We start from the raw sequence: 21,696 nt of genomic DNA on the forward strand, positions 1-21,696 counted from the left end.
ATGGCCTTAAAAGTCACTCAGTTGTAACAAACCATTACAAAGTCACAAAAAAGGAATGAAACCGGACAGACCACCCAGCATCGACCTAAGTCCTTCACTGTCGCTGGGTCAAAGTCCTGGAACTCCCTTCCTAATAGCGCTGTGGGTGTATCTACATCACATGGACTGCAGCGGTTCAAGAAAGCAGCTCATCACCATCTTCTCAAGGGCGACTAGTGATGGGCAATAAATGCTGGCCCAGCCAGCAAACCCACATCCCGTGAATGAATAATAAAAAAAACTTGCCTCTGTGTTGAAGGATATTCTGGCAGAGTTGTAACCAGCAGCCATTGGCGCATCGCCTGGGAGTCTGTTGGACTTTACTTTGAGTGGCTTTGGTGCATTCAGAGTTTAATCACTCGGATCTCTCTTGTAATTAATGAGAGCGGGTCACTTGACTTCAATAACAGGTTCCATCACAGTGATTTTCACCATGAACCCGTGAGCATTTTTCAACTCTTGCTTCCCATATATTGAGAGTGTGAGTGTGGTACTGTAGATTGTGTCTCAAAGTATGTTCCATTTCACTTCTGCACTCTGCGTTGGAATGTCAGAGAGCACTTGTTCAATCAAGTCGCAGAACAGTAGTTTTTTATTTGCTTAGGCTGTATGGTTGACATTGACACAAGGACGATATTTCTGCCTTGAATGTAAAAGCCTCAAGGGTTTCATCCTCACCCTGGTGCGCATCAGGGAGTGATCTGTATCTCAGTCAGTGCTACATGTATTGTCCAGAGAGCCATGCCTGGTGATGATCAGATCCAGCTGGTGCCAGTGCCCTGATCTTGGATGTCTCCAGGATACCTTGTGGGCCTGGTTTGTTCTGAAAGAAGGTGTTAGTTACACAAAGCACGTGATAGCAGCAAAGCTCAAGTAATCTCTGTCCTTTCTCATTTATCTTTCCCAGGTCATGATGTCTGAGGCAGGAGGGCTGTGCCTTATGTGCCCGGCAACCCACTTTTGCATTGAAGTCCCCCAGTAGGTAAAGCTGATCTGATTTAGGGGGCAGGATCTTCCCCCCCTGTTTGGGGTGGGGGTGTTGTGCGGGAGCAGGCGGGTTCTCGATCGGGGGCGCGCCGCCACTTTACATGGGCAGGCCAATTAAGGCCCGCCCAGCGTGACGTGCGCCAGCTCCCTGTGCGGGCGAGGGAGGTGGGGGGTGGTGGTGGTGGATTCCCTGAGCCGGGAGTGCACTCTTTCCCATGAAATAGGGCACTCATCTCCCTGAGGCAAAGTTCTGCCTCAGGGAGATCGGCTCGGGTGTCAAACATTGAATAAAGATGATTAAAAAAATGATTGACATGTCCCCTCATGTGACACTGTCACAAGAGCTGGGAAATGACAATTTCCTTTTTTTACACATTTCATACAAATTTTAATACCCTCATGAAACCTCATGCCACCCATGATTGAGGTTTCATGTTTTTCCTGAAGGTTGCCTGGGCTCTTCACCTTCCCGGCAACCTTAAGATTGGATGGGAAGGTCCATTAATCAGCTTAATTACTTTTTTAGTGGCCTTAATAGGCCTTTGACAGCTGAATTGGTTGCATGCCCGCCGAACTGACAACCTAAATGACGAGGGGTGATGTCAGGACGCACGCCCAACGTCACCCTGCGTCATTTTACACATCGGCGAGCAGGCCCCACACCCACCCCCACCCTGCTTGCCGACTGGAAGATGCAGCCCAGGGACTCTGCTGATAGTGTCAAACTCTTCATAGAACTGGTCTTTCACCGCTGTGATGGAACACAGCATAGGGGCAGAGATACTCGAGAGGTTAACTGGCCCTGTTTGAGTTGAGGGGGTTGAGGAGGTGGAAGGAGAGAACACATTCTGAACCATTTATGGGAGACTCAATCATCGAAAGCAGTGAGTTCCTTACAGCAAAGCTTAGACCTTGTTCACACGTATCCGCTAGACTCTTCCCTTGCTAGATAAACCCATGTGATGTTTTTCTTTCATTGATCCGCTCTTGGCAAGCCCTGTCTCTTACAGGGAGGCTGTGTTCATATTCAGCCTATCAAATACCATGTCAATCACAGCTGTCTTGTGTGCATAATTGACCAGCTACAAGCTGTCTGCCAGTCCTCTGTACATGGTCCTGATATTCCAGTTTGCCAATCTTCTTTTTTTTTGTTTGTTTGTTTCATTAGTTTGCCTGGTGCGATGGATTCTGTTCATTTCTCTAAGCTTCAGGTACCTTTTTGAAGAGTCAGCACCTTACTAGTCAGGGCTGCCGGACTTGAGGTGAGCAGTGGCTGACCAGTGGGACGCGATGGCCCCTCCCATCAATGAAGACAGCCCATAGCACTCATTCCCTGCTCCAATCAAGTTGGGCTTATCAGTCATAACTGCTGTCTCCCTTCTGTTAACGCTCTGCAGCAAAACTGGAGTGTCCTCGAGGGCACAGACCTGGGCAAAATTTAATGGAGACCATGGGCTACCCAATCATCTGCGTCCCCCCCTCGACCTCCCTGGTTAAGTCCGAAGGAATAGGAAGCACTATGTTTGTCACCAGCTTGGTTGCAGGAGTTGCTGGAAAGATTACATATTTAGGCATCGGTCAGTTTTTGGCCTCCGTTACAGAATTTTTGTCTGGGCTTACTCCCTTATCCTTCAGCTCTCCTGCGGTACAGTAAGCCCCCAGTTAACATTGACTCGCTTAACGTTGCTTCGTTTTAACGTCTTTAACTAACGTCAACGCGTCCATTTAACGTTGAGAGTTTCACTTTAACATTGTTTGCCACAGACTTGTTGTTCTGCGGCCTGCCTGCTCACATGACCTTTACCCCAGTGCTTCCACACCCACCCTCAGTCCCTGAAGTACATCTACCCCCCCGGCTCCCATTCCCACCCTCCATTCTTACTTTTAATGCCCCCAGGTCCATTGCCACGAGTGGGGACTTCAGCTGCTCCTTCTCCTCTGGCCTGGTTCCCACCCTGGCTCCCACCTGGCCTTTGGCCTTGGCTCTAGCCTTGCTCCTCCTCCTGCCCTTGCTCTAAATCCCTCTTCCCCTGGCTCCCATTCCAGCCCTCCGTTCTTACCTTTAAAGCCTTCGGTGTATGTTGCCACCACCGGGGACTTGCTGCCCCTCTTCTTGCTCCTGGCTGCTGACTCCCATTCTGAAGTCCTGGGCTCCACCTAGTGGCAGAAGTTGTTTGGTGCAGCTAGTTTTTTTTCTATTCATTCACAGGATGTGGGCTTCGCTGGCTAGGCCAGCATTTATTGCCCATCCCTAGTTGCCCTTGAGAAAGTGGTGGTGAGCTGCCTTCTTGAACCGCTACAGTCCATGTGGTGTGGTACAACCACAGTGCTGTTAGGAAGGGAGTTCCAGGATTTTGATCCAGCGACAGTGAAGTCCTGCAGCTTCAGCTACTACCTGCACTTACCAATAGAGCACGGTTAATCTAAAACCACAGTCGGTACATATATTTTTTTTACATTTATTTATTGTACTTACATTTATACGGTCCCTCTGTTGTGTTTTAAATTTTATTTTATTTTAGAGGTTGTTTATCAATGTAGGCATTTAGGACTTTATAGCATTTCAACTTGTGATGTTTTAAAGTTTTTTTTTCTGCGATGAAAAGTGCTAAAGTACATAATTGTACAATATTTCAGAGAAGCAACTCGGGGCAGAATTTTATCAAAAAGCTCTGAGTCCCAACTGCAGCCAGAAATATGTGTTGGCAATACGCACAGCTTGCTGGCAGGACAACCTCACCCCCTCCACCCTGAATTTACCGGCATTGCCATCCTGCTGGACAGCTGCCCGCCCCCCAAGGGCTGCCAGCCCAATCAGAGGGCCAGCAGCTCAGCAGTGCCACCAGGAACAGTGACCACTGCAGCCTACACCAGGTAGGCCGAAGAAACATTGATGGACTGATGATGGGGAAGTCCCTCTGAGCTAATCAGAAAGGGGCCTTCCCTGCCCCGCAGCCCCCTCTTGGAATGAAAAACTGCATCCGCCCCAAGGCTGCTGCTGGGAGGCTGCCTGCATTCAACTGGCAGCCTCCCCACCAGAGCAGAATCAATCCGCCATCGGCAAAATGGCGACAGCTTGGTAAAATAGCCATTTATAGGCCATTTGACGATTTAAATTTGTTTCTTGTCTCCTTGTGGCAGGGAGCCTATCTGAAGCTTGTCCCTCCCCTTGGGTAAAATTCCCTGATGGGTGGATATGATTGGGGAGCTGATCCACCATGGCTCCCTGGACCCCCTCCTCAATTTTACCCCTCCCCCGCCATGATCCCATCTCACACAGGCAGGTAAAATCTTCCCCTGTATGCTGGGAGCCAACCATTTGAAATTTCCAAAGGGCAAGGAGAATCACATTGTATATTTAAACATTATTTACAAAGGATTAGTTTTGTTCTTAAACTTACAATTTTTTTTGAGAGTTTAGGTATTTTATCTACTAAAAGCCTCTAACAATATTGTGCGAGTTATTGATGGCCTTGCTCGTTTTATTTTGTAAACTAAGTTAGCTTTAGCTGGGAAACCGTGGTGTAATGGTAATGTACTGGACGAGTAATCCACAGGCCCAGGCTAATTCACTGGCAACATGGATTCTAATCCCGCCATGGCAGGTGGTGAAATTTAGATTCAATTGATTATTTGAAAAAAACGTGGAATTGAAAGGCTAGTCTCGTTAATGGTGACTATGGAACTCATTGATTGTGGTGAAAATCCATCTGATTCACTAATGTCCCTTTAGGGAAGGAAATCTGCCATACTTACACGGTCTAGCTTCCAGATCCACAGTAACATAGTTCACCCTGAAATACTCTCTGAAATCGCCTAGCAAAGGCACTCAGTTCAAGGGCAATAAATGTTGGTGGTGTCAGTAACACCCACATCCGATGAAAGAATAAAACAAGCTTGAACTTTTTGATTTAAAATGAGGCAATGTGATGCTCTATCACTGTCAAAGAATGAAGAAAGATCTTAATGGAGCCATAAAATAAATCCATTAGCTAAAAGGAATTATTAGACTAGATTTGCTGTAGGTTTTACCCAGAATTTCAACACAAAACAAGGACTGGTGCACCCAAAATTAGAGTTTAGAAGTGTAAAATTGATTGAAACATATGAGATCCTGAGGGAACTTGACAGGGTGGATGTGGAGAGGATGTTTCCTCTTGTGGGAAAATCTAGAACAAGGGGCCACTGGTTTAAAAATGAGGGGTCGCCCATATAAGACAGAGATGAGGATTTTTTGTTTCTCTCAGAGGCTTGTGAGAATTTAGAATTCTCTTCCTCAAAAGGTGGTTGAGGCAGAGTCATTGAATACCTTTAAGGCAGAAGTAGATAGATTCTTGATAAACAAGGTGGGGTGAAAGGTTTTATCAGGGGTAGGCAGGAATGCGAAGTTGAGGTTAAAATTAGATCAGCCATGATATTACTGAATGGTGGAGCAGACTCAAGTAGCCTACTCCTGCTCCTAATTCGTATGTATGTATGTAAAGTTATGGAGTTTTGAGACTCATCCATTAGAGTCATCTATGATAAGGAAGGCTGAAATAATTTAGAAAATACTGAACAAGGGGATTCAACAAGCAAAAGTGGCAAAAGTGTCAGTGTATCATGTCAACTGCCTGTTCCTCAGAAGTGCTTCATTGATCAGACTGCCTCCAACACTCTAAACTGTAAGGTTGTCAATGATAATTCACAACTGATGTCAGGATGTTCTTCTTCACGTATGTGGTTAACACTTGGCATGGGCTTCCAAAAATGACAATGGAGGTGAAAACCCTGGAATTAATTTTGAAGGCGTTTGGACACTGTGATGGCTGATGGGGTCATTTTGAATGGATTAAATATTGGCTTCTTCATTCATATCCATTTTATAGTTTTGTGATCTGCTGGTTTTACATGCTGTTTTGGCTAGCCTGTTGTTATTCTGTCATTGATCACCTACTATATACAATACTCTCTTAATAAAGTCAAACGATTTAAATCCTCCTTCACCTTCAAGCAAATTGATGATGGGGCCTTGAATGCAAGAGCTGCACTGGCACTAGGTCCAGGCCCTTTGCTCGATTTCTTCTCTTATGTTGACAGGCACAAAGCTGGCTGTGGTACTATAGATGTGTAGTACAGGGTATCTGTGTCCCTTTTTGAGCTATTATATACATTGTTGGTAATGGTAACATTAATGTCAATTCCCGTACTGGTGCTAAATGCATTCTTCACCCAAGTCTGTCATAAAATTAAATAAATTTAATACGTGTGGGACTGGAATTTGTGCTGTTTTTTTCTGCGCAATTTGCCCAAAATTGGCGTAACCAGTGCGAAAGATCTTGGAATTTTAAGCACAAGTTCTGTCCAGCGCAACTGAAGTTTCTGAAATCTTTTGCCCTAGTTTGCAAACCATTTTGCTAGGCCCTGCTGACAAAATTGGCCACATCCACAGGATTAATTAATCACCATTGGAAGTTTCTGCTAATTGCAGTCATTGTCAGGCCTTCCAGGAGATTTCAAAAGTTAAGATGACTCTTTTGAGTGCGGCGACACAGCTGGACACATTTGAAAATAGATTTTAATTTTTTTTTTGCTTAATATAGTAAGGAACTGACAATTGTATCCAAACTTAACCAGCAAGTGGTTCCGTGTATTTTTAAAATTCATTTTCAGTAATTTAAAGTTGGGTTACTCAAGTGCTGGATTGGCACTGTCCTTAAGAATGTTTAATTTTTTGTGATGAACTCAATTTCAAATGTGTTAACCAATCTGCATCAAGTTAAGGCTCTTTAATATACAAAGGAATATATTTTAAAGCAATTCCTTTTTTTAAAAAAAAAGGAAGCTTGTAATTGTTAAACAAAAACAAAAATAAAAATACCTGGAAAAACTCAGCAGGTCTGACAGCATCTGCGGAGAGGAACACAGTTAACATTTTGAGTCCGTGTGACTCTTCAACAGAACTAAGGAAAAATAGAAGAGAGGTGAAATATAAGCTGGTTTAAGGGGGGGTGGGACAGGTAGAGCTGGATAGAGGGCCAGTGATAGGTGGAGAAAACCAAAAGATGTCATAGACAAAAGGACAAAGAGGTGTTGATGGTGGTGATATTATCTAAGGAATGTGATAATAGGTGTCATTAAGGGTAAAAAACAGGATGAGCAAGGTGAAGATAGCCCTAGTGGGGGTGGGGTGGGGGAAGGGATTGAAAAAAGCTAAAAGGTAGAGATAAAACAATGGATAGAAATACATTTAAAAATAATGGAAATAGGTGGGAAAAGAAAAATCTATGTAAATTATTGGAAAAAAGGGGGTGGGGATGGAGGAGAGAGTTCATGATCTGAAGTTGTTGAACTCAATGTTAAGTCCGGAAGGCTGTAAAGTGCCTAATCGGAAGGTGAGGTGCTGTTCCTCCAGTTTGCGTTGAGCTTCACTGGAACAATGCAGCAAGCCAAGGACAGACATGTGGCCATGAGAGCAGGGTGGAGTGTTGAAATGGCAAGCGACAGGGAGGTCTGGGTCATGCTTGCGGACAGACCGAAGGTGTTCCGCAAAGCGGTCACCCAGTCTGCGTTTGGTCTCTCCAATGTAGAGGAAAATTGGGAGCAGCGAATGCAATAGACTAAATTGAGGGAAGTGCAAGTGAAATGCTGCTTCACTTGAAAGGACCCTTGGACAGTGAGGAGAGGGGTAGTAAAGGGGCAGGTGTTGCACCTTCTGCGGTTGCATGGGAAGGTGCTGTGGGAGGGAGTTGAGGTGTAGGGGGTGATGAAGGAGTGGACCAGGGTGTCCCGGAGGGAACGATCCCTGCGGAATGCGGCCGGGGGGGGGGGGTGAAGGGAAGATGTGTTTGGTGGTGGCATCATGCTGGAGTTGGCGGGAATGGTGGAGGAGGATCCTTTGAATGCGGAGGCTGTTGGGGGGGTAAGTGAGGACAAGGGGGACCCTATCATGGTTCTGGGAGGGAGAGGAAGGTGTGAGGGCGGATGCGCGGGAGATGGGCCGGACACGGTTGAGGGGCCTGTCAACCACGGTGGGTGGAAAACCGTGGGTTAAGGAAGAAGGAAGACATGTCAGAGGAACTGTTTTTGAAAGAGGCATCATCAGAACAGATGCGACGGAGGCGAAGGAACTGAGAGAATGGGATGGAGTCCTTACAGGAAGCAGGGTGTGAGGAGCTGTAGTCAAGGTAGCTGTGGGAGTCGGTAGACTTGTAATGAATATTGGTGGATAGTCTATCACCAGAAATTGAGACAGAGGGGTCAAGGAAGGGAAGGGAAGGGAAGTGTCAGAGATGGACCACGTGAAACTGATGGAGGGGTAGAAATTGGAAGCAAAATTAATAAATTTTTCCAGGTCCAGACGAGAGCATGAAGCAGCACCGAAGTAATCATCGATGTACCGGAGAAAGAGTTGTGGGAGGGGGCCGGAGTAGGACTGGAACAAGGAATGTTCCACATACCCCATAAAGAGACAGGCATAACTGGGACCCATGCGTGTACCCATAGCCACACCTTTTATTTGGAGGAAGTGAGAGGAGTTTAAGGAGAAATTGTTCAGTGTGAGAACAAGTTCAGCCAGACGGAGGAGAGTAGTGGTGGATGGGGATTGTTCGGGCCTCTGTTCGAGGAAGAAGTGAAGAGTCATCAGACCATCCCGGTGGGGGATGGAGGTGTAGAGGGATTGGACGTCCATGGTGAGGAGGAGGCGGTTGGGGCCAGGGAACTGGAAATTGTTGATATGATATAGGTGTCAGAGGAATCACGGATGTAGGTGGGAAGGGACTGGACAAGGGGAGAGAGAATGGAGTCAAGATAGCAAGAAATGAGTTCCGTGGGGCAGGAACAGGCTGACACGATCGGTCTGCCGGGACAGTCCTGTTTGTGGATTTTAGGTAGGAGGTAGAAGCGGGCCGTCCGAGGTTGGGAGACTATGAGGTTGGAAGCTGTGGAAGGAAGATCTCCAGAGGAGATGAGGTCAGTAACAGTCCTGGAAACAATGGCTTGATGTTCAGTGGTGGGGTCATGGTCCAGGGGGAGGTAGGAGGAAGTGTCTGTGAGTTGACGCTCAGCCTCTGCGAGGTAGAGGTCAGTGCGCCAGCCCTGTGCGCTGGTTCATGGTAGATTTTTACGTTTGTTGATACACAAATGAATTTGTGGGAAACTTGGAAAAAGAGGATTTTTAAAATCGACTACATTTCGGGCACACTTTGCGCCTGTTTTGCTAGTTGTGCTTCAAGTGGAAACTTTACCCCATAGAGTTCATTTTAAATGATGAAGTCAATTCTGTATTTGTTTTTAAATAGGAAACAAAGGCTTGCCAGGACCAGCTGGTACCCCTGGACTCCCAGGATTAAGAGGCCTCCCTGGACGTGAGAAAGGTAGACCAGGTGATTCTGGGCTTCCGGGATTTCCTGGATCACCAGGGCAACTAGGACTGAAAGGGTCCCCTGGCATTATTGGTTTCTCTGGAATGACGGGAGAAAAGGTAGGGATCCTGTTAAGTGTAAATCACTTCTTTGCAAAGATATATTTCCAATGTTCTACCCTCCTGTTGTAATGACAGTCATTTAGACTAAGGTATAGTTAGATGGGTAATGAAAAAAAGAAAACTTGCATTCATATAGCACCATTCACAACTCCAGGACTTCCCAAAGCACTTTACAGGCAATGAAATACTTTTTGGACGTGTAGTCATTGATGTAATGGAGAAACACAGCGGTTAATTTGTGCAGAGCAAGCTCCCAGAAACAGCAATGTGATAAAGACTGGACAATCTGTACTGTTATTTTGATGTGGATACTGGGGTTAACTCCCCTACTCACCTACAAAATAGCACCATTGGATCTTTTATGTCCACCTGAGAGGAGACAAGGCTTCAGTTTAATGTATTAGTCAAAAGACAGCACCATCAGCAGTGTAGCACTCCCTCAGTTTAGTGTGGAATGTCAGCCTAGATTTTGTGCTCAGGTCTCTGGAGTGGGACTTCAACTCACAACCTTCTGACTCAGAGGCAAGAGTACCCTCCAACTGTGCCACAGTCATTATTATTGGCCATTTTTCACATGTGAGCCCAACAGTATAATGTCTACAGGTGGCAGGAGAATTTGGAGCATGATCTGTTGCTTGTCATCCATATAGGATCACTTTCCAGCGAGGGATAGGTGATCAGGAGCTGGATACTTGGCTGAATTTTATCTCGGCACAGACCAGGAATTAAATCAGTTTCATCGAATACTATAACAACGGGGATGAATTTAATCACTAACCCAGTGCTTTGAAGATTTTTTAAAAAGGCACAGAACACAACTCAGCTGGGGGTAATAGTTAACATGTTTAACAGGAGTCTCTGCTGCTTTCCCCAATGCAATTTGACTGAATTTGGCCAAACCAGTGCAAAAGATAACAGAATTTCAAGTGCAAATTAGGTTCAGTGCAAATTGAGTTTCTGTGATCTTTTGCACAAGTTTAAAACATCATACCAGAAGCTGGTCCTGCCCATATAATAGGACACAACCCCCTGATCGAATTCATTGCCATTGCAAGTTTCCATTAATTGTTCCCATTTGTAGGCCTTCGAGGAGGCTCTTAAAATGATTCTGGTTCTTATGGGCACAAGAACAGTAATAGACTATTAGACACTATTAGGCAAAAGCTTTGGCCTGAATTTTTCTCCAGAGTGATTCTGTATTCTGTGGGTCAAGAGCATTAAATCGAGACAATACCCAGCCCCACAAACTCAACCCGAGGAAAAGTGCCCAGAAGGTCAGATTTTTTTGGTCCGGATGTGGGTGGGGGTGATGAAAATAGGAGCCATAATGTGTGACCCCAGAAAGAGGTCGGAGGCCTGCCAGGTGCGGAGACGGGCTGTGCGAAAGGCACTTGGTCGAGGCTGTGATAATAAATAATAAAACTGGAAACAGCCCTCACACCCCCACATACTCCCCATGCCCTATTCATGCCAAAACATGCCACCTCATTTCCCCACCCATCCCCATGGGCCCTCATGCTCTCCATGCCAACCTATGTCCCTCTACCCACCTCTCATGGGCCCTCATACACTCCATGCCAGCCTATGCCCATTCACCCACCCCCCCCATGACTTTATAGCCCCTATGCCCCGACACCCACTCCCTATGGCCCCTATGCCAACCTGTGCTCCTCCACCCAACCCATAGCCCTTTATAGCCCCTATGCAAACTTAGTGCCAGCTCATGCCAACCCATGCCCCCACCCACTACACTTTGCCCTAACACCTGAAATGCAACTCATCTAGTGTCTACCATGCACAGACCTCAGGAGCCATGCTGAGACTAAATAAAGTTCTTAAGTGTCTATTGATGGTGTCACTATTTTAAAAACACTCATTAATAAAAACCCATTCGCTACATTTAAATTCCTTTAATCCCTTATGAAAAGAAGCATTTGTATTCATAGTCTCACTTCAAAGAGTTTGTAACCACTTGGAGCTGTCAATCAAACTGTGAACTGACAGGCACCCCATTGTGATAATGAAAAGTTGTGAAATCAGTCCTGCAGCACTGATCCTGCAACGATAACCTTCAGGCGTATGTCAGCAGACAGAATGAAATATCAAGCACCCATTTTTTTTAAACACACACTGTTTTTTATTTAAAGGGCAGGACATTTAAACTCCTTGATAGTTTAACAGCTATATTGACAATTCTCTTGACTGTTCTCTTGACAGACCTCTTGCATCTTGACAGACCTCTTGACAGCTGTCTTGACAGTCCCAATGAGTTTGACAGTTCCAATGAGTTTATGCACTTTATATGCACACTCATGTCTACTTTTAACAATCCCAAAAGGCACCTTACCACTCCCAGAGGGCATCTTACATCTCCCAAAGGTGTCCTGGGACCACATTCAAAAGGGTACCCTACGTCTCCAAAAGGGTACTCTACATCCCCAAAGAACTCCAGCAGCTTTAGATCTTCTCTTATCTGGTCTAAAGTGCATATGTCATGTTTTAGACATAATACTAGCTGAAATCAGATCTAACTGAGGCAGCTGCACTATAACACATGTATTTGCCTCTTTGAACCATGGATGTGTAGATTAGAACCCCCCACCATTCCCCCCCACCCCCGGCCTGTGAAAATGGTGGGGGTTGGCTTTAGGGAGGGAGTTGCAGATCTGGGCCTCTGCCGCCATTTGCACAAAGATGGAGCGCCTCTCTATCTGCGTGAAAATTCAGGCCTTCGAATTCTTTCTAATTTACTAAGAAACTAACTGTACACCAATATAACTAGCACAAGTCTTTGTATAGTTTTTCAAGACATTTTCAGTTATTTAACATAATCTCAGTATAATCAGTGAGATACTGATTTAAAATGCTTACTTTCTGTGACAAGCCAATTTTCAGCTGCATTAATCAAAACTGCACTAAATTACCACAGTTACAGCCACTTGGTAGTACAGAACTTGCATATTTTTGAAAAGAGAGACATGTTTCACCGGGTCGAACGCAGGAATTACCCAAATTTTTGTCCTCAGGGCTTCAGGAAGAAAAGTTTCGGCAATATGTTTCTCTGTTCAATCGTTTTCACTCTTAATATCTTTTAAAGCAAAAGATTATTTTTTGTTGAAAAATTACATCCTGAAACGCAGCCTGATTATGTTGATACATGGAAGATTTTACATTCAGCGATACGTAAATGGGTGACGTGCTCGGATTGCCAGTTGCACCCAAAGTGGAAACTCTACCCCAGTATATTCAGAATAAATACATAATAAGTTTGATTTTAGTCTAAAAATTATTGACAGCATGAACTCCTGGTATTTGCACACCCAGCCTAGGAAAATATATTTAGCTTAACTATGGATTTCTGCAAACTACCAATAAAAATGATTGATTTTGAAATGTTTTCTCCAAAGCATTTGAAGTATTCATGTTGCATTCAAAATAATAACTTATTTTGTGCAAAAAATGATTATGCTTCTGAATATGCCGATGTTTCCTGGTGAGGTTTTGCATTGTGCTACTCATTTCGTTTTTGACATTATGCCCCAACCTTTTGGTTCCATTTTGTCCTTTCTGATTTGACTCAGTTGTACATCACCTGAAGCCAAGATAACAGAGTTTGAGTCACCTTTAAGACTCCACTTAGTTGGTTGTGAGGGCTGTGAGAGAATGGCCCAGTTGTCACTCGCTGTCTGATTTTTCTCTCCATCGGATATCTTCAGCCCTGACCTAGCTGAGATTGAGAGCTCAGCAAACTGAGGAACGGAATCTGCGTCCCACCAACCTTTTGAGTGTGAAAACTGAGCAGATTGTGGACAGCCAAACTTGCGCCTCATCACTCAGTACATGTCAGGTGGTCAGAGGAGTGTACAACTGACACTGTGGGCCATCACACAGCAGAATGGTTAGGGATGGTGCAGAGTTAAGCACAAATTTTTGTGACCGGGAGTTCGCCAAAGTGGGTGTTCCAACCTCCACCCAATCACTCAATGAGATTGCAAGGCGAACAAAGCTCCATGATGTCAATATACCATCACTCAGTAAGATTCAGGGTTCAGCAGAGTGGAGAATGGAGCTTGGCATCTTCAATGGTGCTGTAGCGCTCCGCATTATTGTGCAGACTATTAGAATTACTGTTAACGCTAATCATTATAAACTGGGTGATTGATAAATATGCTGTATTTGGAACATTAGGTTGGGCAGTGGTTTGGGTTGTTAAAGCTGTGTATGTGAAAGTGAATTAAGTGTATGTCATGGATTCTGTATGTTCATCCGGAGCACACTACAATATTTTATATTTGAAATACTTTGTATTTAACAGGGTAATGATGGTTTTCCAGGTCGTTCTGGTTACCCTGGGGAACAGGGTGCTGTTGGCCCAAAAGGTAAGAAGTTGGCCAGCTCTACTTATCCATGTTAACTCCAATTTTCCTTTGCCGTGTGTGGCTTGTTTGTCACATTGCATGGCCCCTTTAAGATTGCCGTGAGGCTGCTCCTGCGCACACCTCAAAGGGAACATTGATTTTGCGTGACCTGCTTGTTGCCCATGTGGTAAGTTCTGGATTCCTGTGCTGCCACACACCCATGCAGCTTAAAGGAAATACTGCTTCTTACCCACCGTTACTTCTATATATTGAACATTGGCATTATCACTAGAATCCCAACTAACATTGTTACAGTGAATTAGAAACTTGTGTTTATTTTGTTTTGTTCAATGCTGGATTTAAGAAACAAATTCAACTGTGGTTGGTAATACCAGCCTGAGTGAGTTACTTGTGTTCCACCAACCTTTAGGATTGGGACCCGAGAGGAGTTTGGAATCAAACCTGTGACTTACTGCTCAATGAGATCACAGGCTTAACAGCACAGGAGCAAACCTTTGTCTCCATGGGCAGAGTCTTCCGGTTGGTGTGGGGGGGGCAGGCCCGACACGCTGACGCATAAAATGACGCGCGATGACGTTGGGCGTGCGTCCCAACGTCATCGCGATATTTCGTTCGGCGGGCGTGCCGGAATCAGCTGCGCGCCCGCCGAAATGTTAAAGGCCTATTAGGGCCTATTAAGGCCATTGAGAAATTAATTAAACTGGTTAAGAACACTGCCCATCCGACCTTAAAGTTGGCGGGCAGGCGAAAAGCCCAAATGGCCTTTGCGTTTTTCAGGAAACCTCATCCATGGGCAGGATGAGGTTTCCTGAAGCTTTTATAAATTAATTTAAAGATGTTCCCACCTTTACAAACATGTCCCAACTTATGTGACACAGTCACATGAGGGGACATGTTTGAATAAATTTTTAAACCGACTCTATAATTATTTTGTATCCATTCAATCTCCCCCCGAGTCAGCTCCGTGCCTTAGGGAGATTGCTGCACTCTTTCGTGTACATGCCCCGACTCTCCCTCCTCCCCCCGCCCGCACAGGTGGTGGCTGAAGCGCTACAGAATGTGTATTACGCTGGGTGGGCCTTAATTGGTCTGCCTGTGTAAAATGGCGGTGCTTAGCCAATCATGGGTGGCATTCAGCTCTGCTCCCGCTCCTGCCCAGCCCTCCCACCATAGGAAGAATCCAGGCCCGTGAATTTTGAAGGAGCTGGATTAACATCAGTAGAGACCCAAGCGTTAATACACTCGACTGCTGGAAGTATAACTGAGCAAGGTGGTTAAAAAATATCTGGGGTATTTTGGGTTTATAAATAGGGGAATAGAATATAAAAGCAAATAGATCATGCTAGAACTTTATAAATCACTGGCTCGACCTCAGCTGAAGTATTGCAGACATTTCTGGGCACCACATTTCAGGAAGACCTTGGAGAGAGTATAGAAGGGTTTGCCAGGATGTTACCAGGGATGAGGGACTTCAGTTATGAGGAGAGGTTGGAAATGTTGTCTGTTCTCCTTGGAACAGAGGAGGTTAAGAGGCGACCAAATGGAGGTTTCCAAGATGATGAGGATTTTGATAAAGTGGGTTTTGGGGGTTTAGGGAGATGTTTGTGAGGGCTAGTACCCTTGATCTCCTGCCAATCCACACAACCATGTAAAAAGGAATGTTGGTAGGAGAAACCGGTGTCCCACAACTCCCCAACCCTCACTGATGACTCGAATCAGCTGGTTGTGCACATCAGCGGCCATACCCCAGGACCTTGATTCAGCAGTTGTGAAAAACTAAGTGAGGACCCCATTGGCTTTGGCTGGTGTGGTGTGGGAACATCACCCCTTCTAAGTGCATAATGATTGGGAACAGTGGATGAGGCAAAAGATCTGAACAAACTAGTAGGGCAATGGCTCAGAAGGCAGAGGCCAGCACAGTGTGTGACACATCTAGAGCACTGTCATGACGCTTAGGAAAGCACGTGGCCAATCGCTTGTGAAGAGTCTGGGACCCCACACAGTATGACCCCATAGTTAGTCATGAAAAGTCATAGTTGAAGAATGTGTGACATAGCAGATTTCCTGGTAGGAGTAGCTACAAGCAGGACAGGAGGAGAGAAAAGCTATTCCCCCTCGCAAGTAGATCAATAACCAGAGGTCATAGATTTAAAATCGTTGGCAAAAAATCCAGAGGGAAGACGAGGCCAATCTTTTGTCAGGATTTGGAAAGCTCTATCTGAAAAGGTGGTGGAAGCTGACTTCTTAGATAATTTTAAAGCAGAGTTGGACAGATATTTGAGGATGAGGAATTTACAGGGCTGCGGGCAAGATGTAGGGTGTGTGGGACTGAGCACGACTGCTCCATCAAAGAGCCAGCACAGACGTGATGGGCTGAATGGGCTCCTGTGCTGTAAATTTCTGTGATTCCATGATGACTACAATTAATATCATTAATATATTAGCATTAATATCAGCAGAGAGGCAATCATTTACTACGGCCAGAATTTTGACCGTGGTGGGCGTGCGGGCCCCATCGGCTCGGCGGCGGGCGGGCAGCCGAACTCTGCCGCCGAAACGGGGGGTGGAGGGATTCCCCATCTGTCAAAGTGCGCTGTTTCGCGCATGCACATGAAAGAGCGCACTGCTCCCTGAGACTAAGTGCTGTCTCAGGGAGAATGCTGAATGGAGCTTTAGCGAAGGATGAGGACAAGAGAGTGTCTCCATAACCAGTGAGATTTAAGCATAAGAAAGAAACAGAAGAATGATGGAGAAAGTGGCTTAATTACAGTCAGCTAATTAGAGTCTATTCAGGTACAGAAGAAGAAATGAAGAGAGAAAAAGAAATATTGGATTAAGGGAGGAAGAAAAAGAGACAGAAAAGTAGGAAAAAACTAAATTTAAAATGTATAGTGTTTTATATCTCTAAGAAGAATTTACAGCACGCAGGAATGAGACTCCACAGTTCAAGTTGCTCCTTTTCTGGGCTGGAGAGGTTGGTTGGCAATGCATTAACACTGCTACATTCCAGCCCTAGCTTTCAGTGATGAATTTAATTCAAGTTCTTTGTGCAAATCCAGCAAGTTTTTAAAAATAATGGGGAGGTTGAGGTTGCTGTTTGTGAGAAGCAGACAATGGAGTAGCATAAAGTGACCAACAAGTTCTGGAGATTCACAATTCATGGGGCGTGTCTCTTAATTCCCTGAACTCGCTGCCTGACTTGCACATTAATAACAGCAGGCACCATGAACTCGCCGTCATTTTGGACCATTGTATTTCCGAGAATCCAATGGGGCACCATATTTTTGTTACTGTGATCCATGGACGAAAGTTGGTTTCTGCAGCTTGGGCTTCTTTATTAGGTATGAAATATCCAGGTTTACAAACGCTCCCTCATTTTCCGAAAGACTTATGAATGGGATCAAGTTGTCCCATTTCAGGATCACTAACTCATTTCAGGATCACTATCTCATACGTGCGTTGAGAATTGTCGGTATTTGTCTTGCTTTTTTATGTTGAAGAGTGTGACAAAGTGAAAGCCTATAATGGAGATTGTGCTATCCCAGCATTCACAGCAGTAGTGAGATCCCTTTATTAAAATGTTAGGGTTCATTGTTGTATCATTAACTTGCACATATGACAGGAAACTCTCTCTTGACTATACAGGTGAGCGTGGTGATATACTTCCTGTCCCTGGAAATGTAGGATTAAAAGGAGAGCCTGGTCAAGCAGGATACCCAGGTGAGATAAATGGAGTTATCCCTCTGAGTATTCTGTTCTTTACACGCCATGCAGAATATCTTATATTTTCTGCCAGCTGCCTCCACCATTTAGGAGGTTCAGACTGCTAGGTCTGTTAAATCAGTACCTGACTGGTTGGCTGGAGTAGAAATCCGGGCGGCAGGAGACAACCGCTGGAGACCCATGGAAGATGTCGCTGGCAAGAAGCGTGGCAGCCAAAATTCACGCAGCAAACTCCCACAAACAGCCATGTGATAATGACCAGGTAACCTGTTTTTGTAGCTGAAAGATAAATATTGGCCAGGACGCCAGGGAGAACTCCGCTCTTCTTCAGCATGGTACAATGGGATCTTTCACTTCCACCCGAGCAGGCAGATGGGGCCTCGGTTTATCAATGACTCATCTTAAATATGGCACCTCTGACAGTGTAGCACTCCCTCAGCGCTGTCGTGGAGCATCAGCCCTGGAGTGGGATTTGAACCCAGAACCTTATGACTCAGTTGCAAGAGTGCTAGCAACTGAGCCACAGCTGACACCGAAGAGGAGAGGACAAGAAAGTTGGAAAGAAAAGTAATCTAAAATATACTGCCTCACTGCAGTTGAATTAATGCAGGATGAGCTTGTTCTGCAGGGCAGGCAATGAGACCAAGTGACTTGCAAAAGGGTGTTAGAATTCTTTGCAACTGTTCTCAACCATTCACATGAACGTTCAAAAAGTTCTTGGACAGGAAAAGGCTCACTGGCCGAGCTAACCTGCCTCATGAAGTTGTGATGCCTCATCCATGATATAGACACTCCCTACCCACCCAGAGCCATGTCAACCTCTGAGAGACAGAAGACCAGATTTTAGAAACCCAGACCAATTAAAGGAGAAATCTGGAAAATACCACCCCTACCCTTTTGGGTGATCAAAACCAGTCCTGGAGACCACACTGACCCTGTGTTCTTCCCGGTCATTTGTAAGGTATTTACATATATATTGGCGAGGTGTTTTACCATGCTGTGACTTCCTCTAATTTCAGGTGAAAGAGGGAGAACTGGTTTGCGCGGTGATCCTGGTTTCTCTGGTAGTCCTGGGCCTAGTGGAGTCAAAGGATCACCAGGAGAAAGCGGTCGACCAGGTGGCCCAGGTGAGAATCTATACTGTATTGTGTGAACTTGGAAGCGTAGCACAGAGCAGGCCATTCAGCCCAACAAGACTGTGGCAGCAGTGTCTCTTCAACTGAATCTGTCTAGTCTTATCTCATTACCCTGACTTTCTCCACCTGTTGTAGAACCTCTACTAAACCTGTTCTCTATCAAACATTTTTGGAGAAGAGATGCCTGTTCTGTGCAGCATGGCAGAGGTCTGGAAGGATTGCTGAGATGTCACGGGCACTGTGTACATTTTAAAATGTGCAGATCATCACCTCAATACTGCTCTAACGTTGGGTCTGCACCTACCACAGTATGGCTGCTTCAATGAGTGCAAGCTGATCAGTGCAACCAGGAGCTTTCCTGAGATGCAATGTTTCTCTGCTTCATCACAAGCCACAGAGATAAGAATGCTTTAAAAGATTGTTTTGCCATCATCTTACCAAACCATTTCTTTTGCTTTGTTCTTCTGTGCTTAGGTACTCCCGGGCTGCAAGGGGCTCCTGGGACTCCAGGTTACCAAGGATTGCAAGGTCGTGCGGGTCCTCCAGGGCCTTCAGCTCAATTTAGTCGACCAGGACAGAAAGGTGACTGCTATTGCTACCCCAGTGTTACGCTTAGATGTGCATACATCATAAGAACTGTGGAAGCGTGAAAAGACAATTCATCCCATCTACCTTGGCCTATCACCCATTTGGCTGTTTTGGGGCCTAAACTGACCATTGCACGATTAATTTTTTTCTTACAGCAATTTCTTATTCCTCTCCTCGCTGAATAGATCATCAATCCAGCTCTCTCTGGAATGCGAGTACATAGATTGCACTGCAGCCTGTTTGAAGAGCTGATGACTCCAAGCTTGAGTTTAGTTTGTGGATTCTTCCACCTATAGTTATGCTTACATGTCATTTACTGATTCTCTCCATCCATCTTTCTCTAACCTATTGGGGTAACCTTTCCTCTTTCAACCGCTTTGTTGGATGCTTGACAGGCACAGCAAAACAGAGATGAGCAATGCCTGTAAATTGAGAGGCACCCTTGATTTCCCTGTCATGGGCCTTTAGCAGGCCTGTTATACTACTGGTGGAGGCCTCCCCTAGCTGAGCAGAACCTTGAGGTAGGGATTGGGGTGGTGGAAATGAGCATTGATCTAGCTGTGCTGGTGGTCCTGGAGCAAGGAGAGCCCAAAAAATTGAGAAGCAACCAATTGCTCACCATCCACCATCAGATTGCCCTGTGACATCTCCATGGACTCTCTAACCTGCAGAAGTCCCAGCACGAAGCCCAACACCGGGCTGCTTCAAGTGTCCCTCTGCTGAGGTGATCAGTGCATCAACAACAAGGAAAGCAATGCATCCTCCCACCTCCTTACCATTCTGATGTTGGGTGTGTACCCTTTGCAAGCTCAGGCCCAGTTACATTGCATGGAGAAGATCCAAGAGACCCCAGAGCAGGATAGTGGGAATGTGGGGAGAAAGAGCAAGCCTCCTCCATTTATTTCCTCTTTGCTGCAGTTGGGAACAAAACATTCTGCAGCTGTAAGAAGATGATAGACCCTCCTATTAATATCACATGGAAAACATACATTACCTGTCCGTGTCACACATGGACTTGTGACACCCACTCCATCATACAGTATTGCAGGCAGCCCAATTGTTCTAAAACAGCACATCCTGCAACTCAGTGTGGGCAATGCAATGGGAGATTTGCCATTTGTTTTAAAGAATAAATGACCTTTTTCCTCCTTATTTGTCCTTAAGAAAAGAGAATAGCGCTGAATGAATGACTTTGTGAATTGCCATAAACATCAGAGAAGGAATAAAATAAAGACATGCAAGTTATTGATTCAGTAATACTGCAACGAGTCCTTAACCAGGGCTCTATTTCAGGCAGGTTTTAATATTATTGCTTAAGTGAAGGATATAAGCTACCTTGCAGTATAGCACTGAATAGGACAGAAAAAGAACATTTTGCTATGGTTGGCCTCCCACAGACTGCAAACAACTATATACACAATATGCTGCCTATAGCACTCAATTGTTTTTCCACCACATACCTCTCCAAATCCTCCTTAAAATTACTGATATTTCAACCTCAATCTCCCCTATGTGCAGTCCATTCCAAACATTCAGGTTTATGTGAAATAGTTATATCTGATGTATTCATTTGTCTCTTTTAAATTGCCTTCCAAGTCCCCTTATTGTCATTCTCTGGACCGTAATAAAGTTTCTCGGGCATATTTTAAGGATCTTGACTCCTCTCTACACGTCTCTACTTTCTTACGGTATTCCTTAATCTGAATTCACTTCCGTCAGCACTCCCCTTGCCCACTATTATCTGTAAGACCGTCAGTGTTTATTGTTGATTCCGTTGTTCATTTAGTTCTTTGTATCAAGAATAATGGTCATTTTTGTTCCACCAGGACTCCTAGGCGCTCCAGGACTAGATGGTTTGAATGGTTTGCCTGGACCTAAAGGGCCCTCAGGAACACCAGGTACTTATCAATAAGAGCTTTGTTAAATTCTCTTTGGGATTGAGGTGTTACCTGATCCCTTTACCAGGATCAGGTACTCCTCTGTGATGTTCTTATGGGTTGTGATGTATTTGCAGTCTAAAGAATTGAGTCATACGAATAGGGGAAGAATGCATTCTTATTCTATTTACACAATCAGGCCAATTCTAAACCTGCTGGCCTGGCAGAAACCGGGTGGACAGTTAAAATACCAGCGACTACCCACTTACTGCAGTTCCACAGTTTTTCCACAGGTTGGAAGTTTACGCAGGTGAGTAAGACACCTGTCAGAAGGGAGCAGGCCTCAGCCTCAAATATGTGGGTTGGGCCCTTATGGTCACCATTGAGACCCGACTGCAATGTTTGTCTGAGGCCCTCGTGGTGATCCCCACTGGTCCAGCATCGCAGCAAGCTGGAGCAGGGCCAGAGAACCCATAAAGCTGAGTAGGTGTCATTTTATT

At 45.2% G+C, this 21,696-nt stretch overlaps 1 protein-coding gene across 4 annotated transcripts in view; it reads left to right on the forward strand.

Moving 5' to 3' along the window:
• The window catches only part of col4a6 (collagen, type IV, alpha 6), a 414,921-nt gene that overhangs the window by 365,682 nt on the left and 27,543 nt on the right, over positions 1-21,696 (forward strand). For all 4 annotated transcript variants that reach the window (XM_078547579.1, XM_078547580.1, XM_078547578.1 and 1 more), the window contains 6 exons: positions 9,309-9,490; positions 13,809-13,872; positions 17,518-17,592; positions 18,615-18,722; positions 19,206-19,313; positions 21,146-21,217. In XM_078547579.1, the coding sequence (XP_078403705.1) occupies positions 9,309-9,490; positions 13,809-13,872; positions 17,518-17,592; positions 18,615-18,722; positions 19,206-19,313; positions 21,146-21,217 (609 nt within the window). The remainder of the gene's footprint in view (positions 1-9,308; positions 9,491-13,808; positions 13,873-17,517; positions 17,593-18,614; positions 18,723-19,205; positions 19,314-21,145; positions 21,218-21,696) is intronic.

The sequence above is a fragment of the Cetorhinus maximus genome, chromosome 8 (assembly GCF_964194155.1).
Source record: "Cetorhinus maximus chromosome 8, sCetMax3.hap1.1, whole genome shotgun sequence".
Lineage (NCBI taxonomy): Eukaryota > Metazoa > Chordata > Chondrichthyes > Lamniformes > Cetorhinidae > Cetorhinus > Cetorhinus maximus.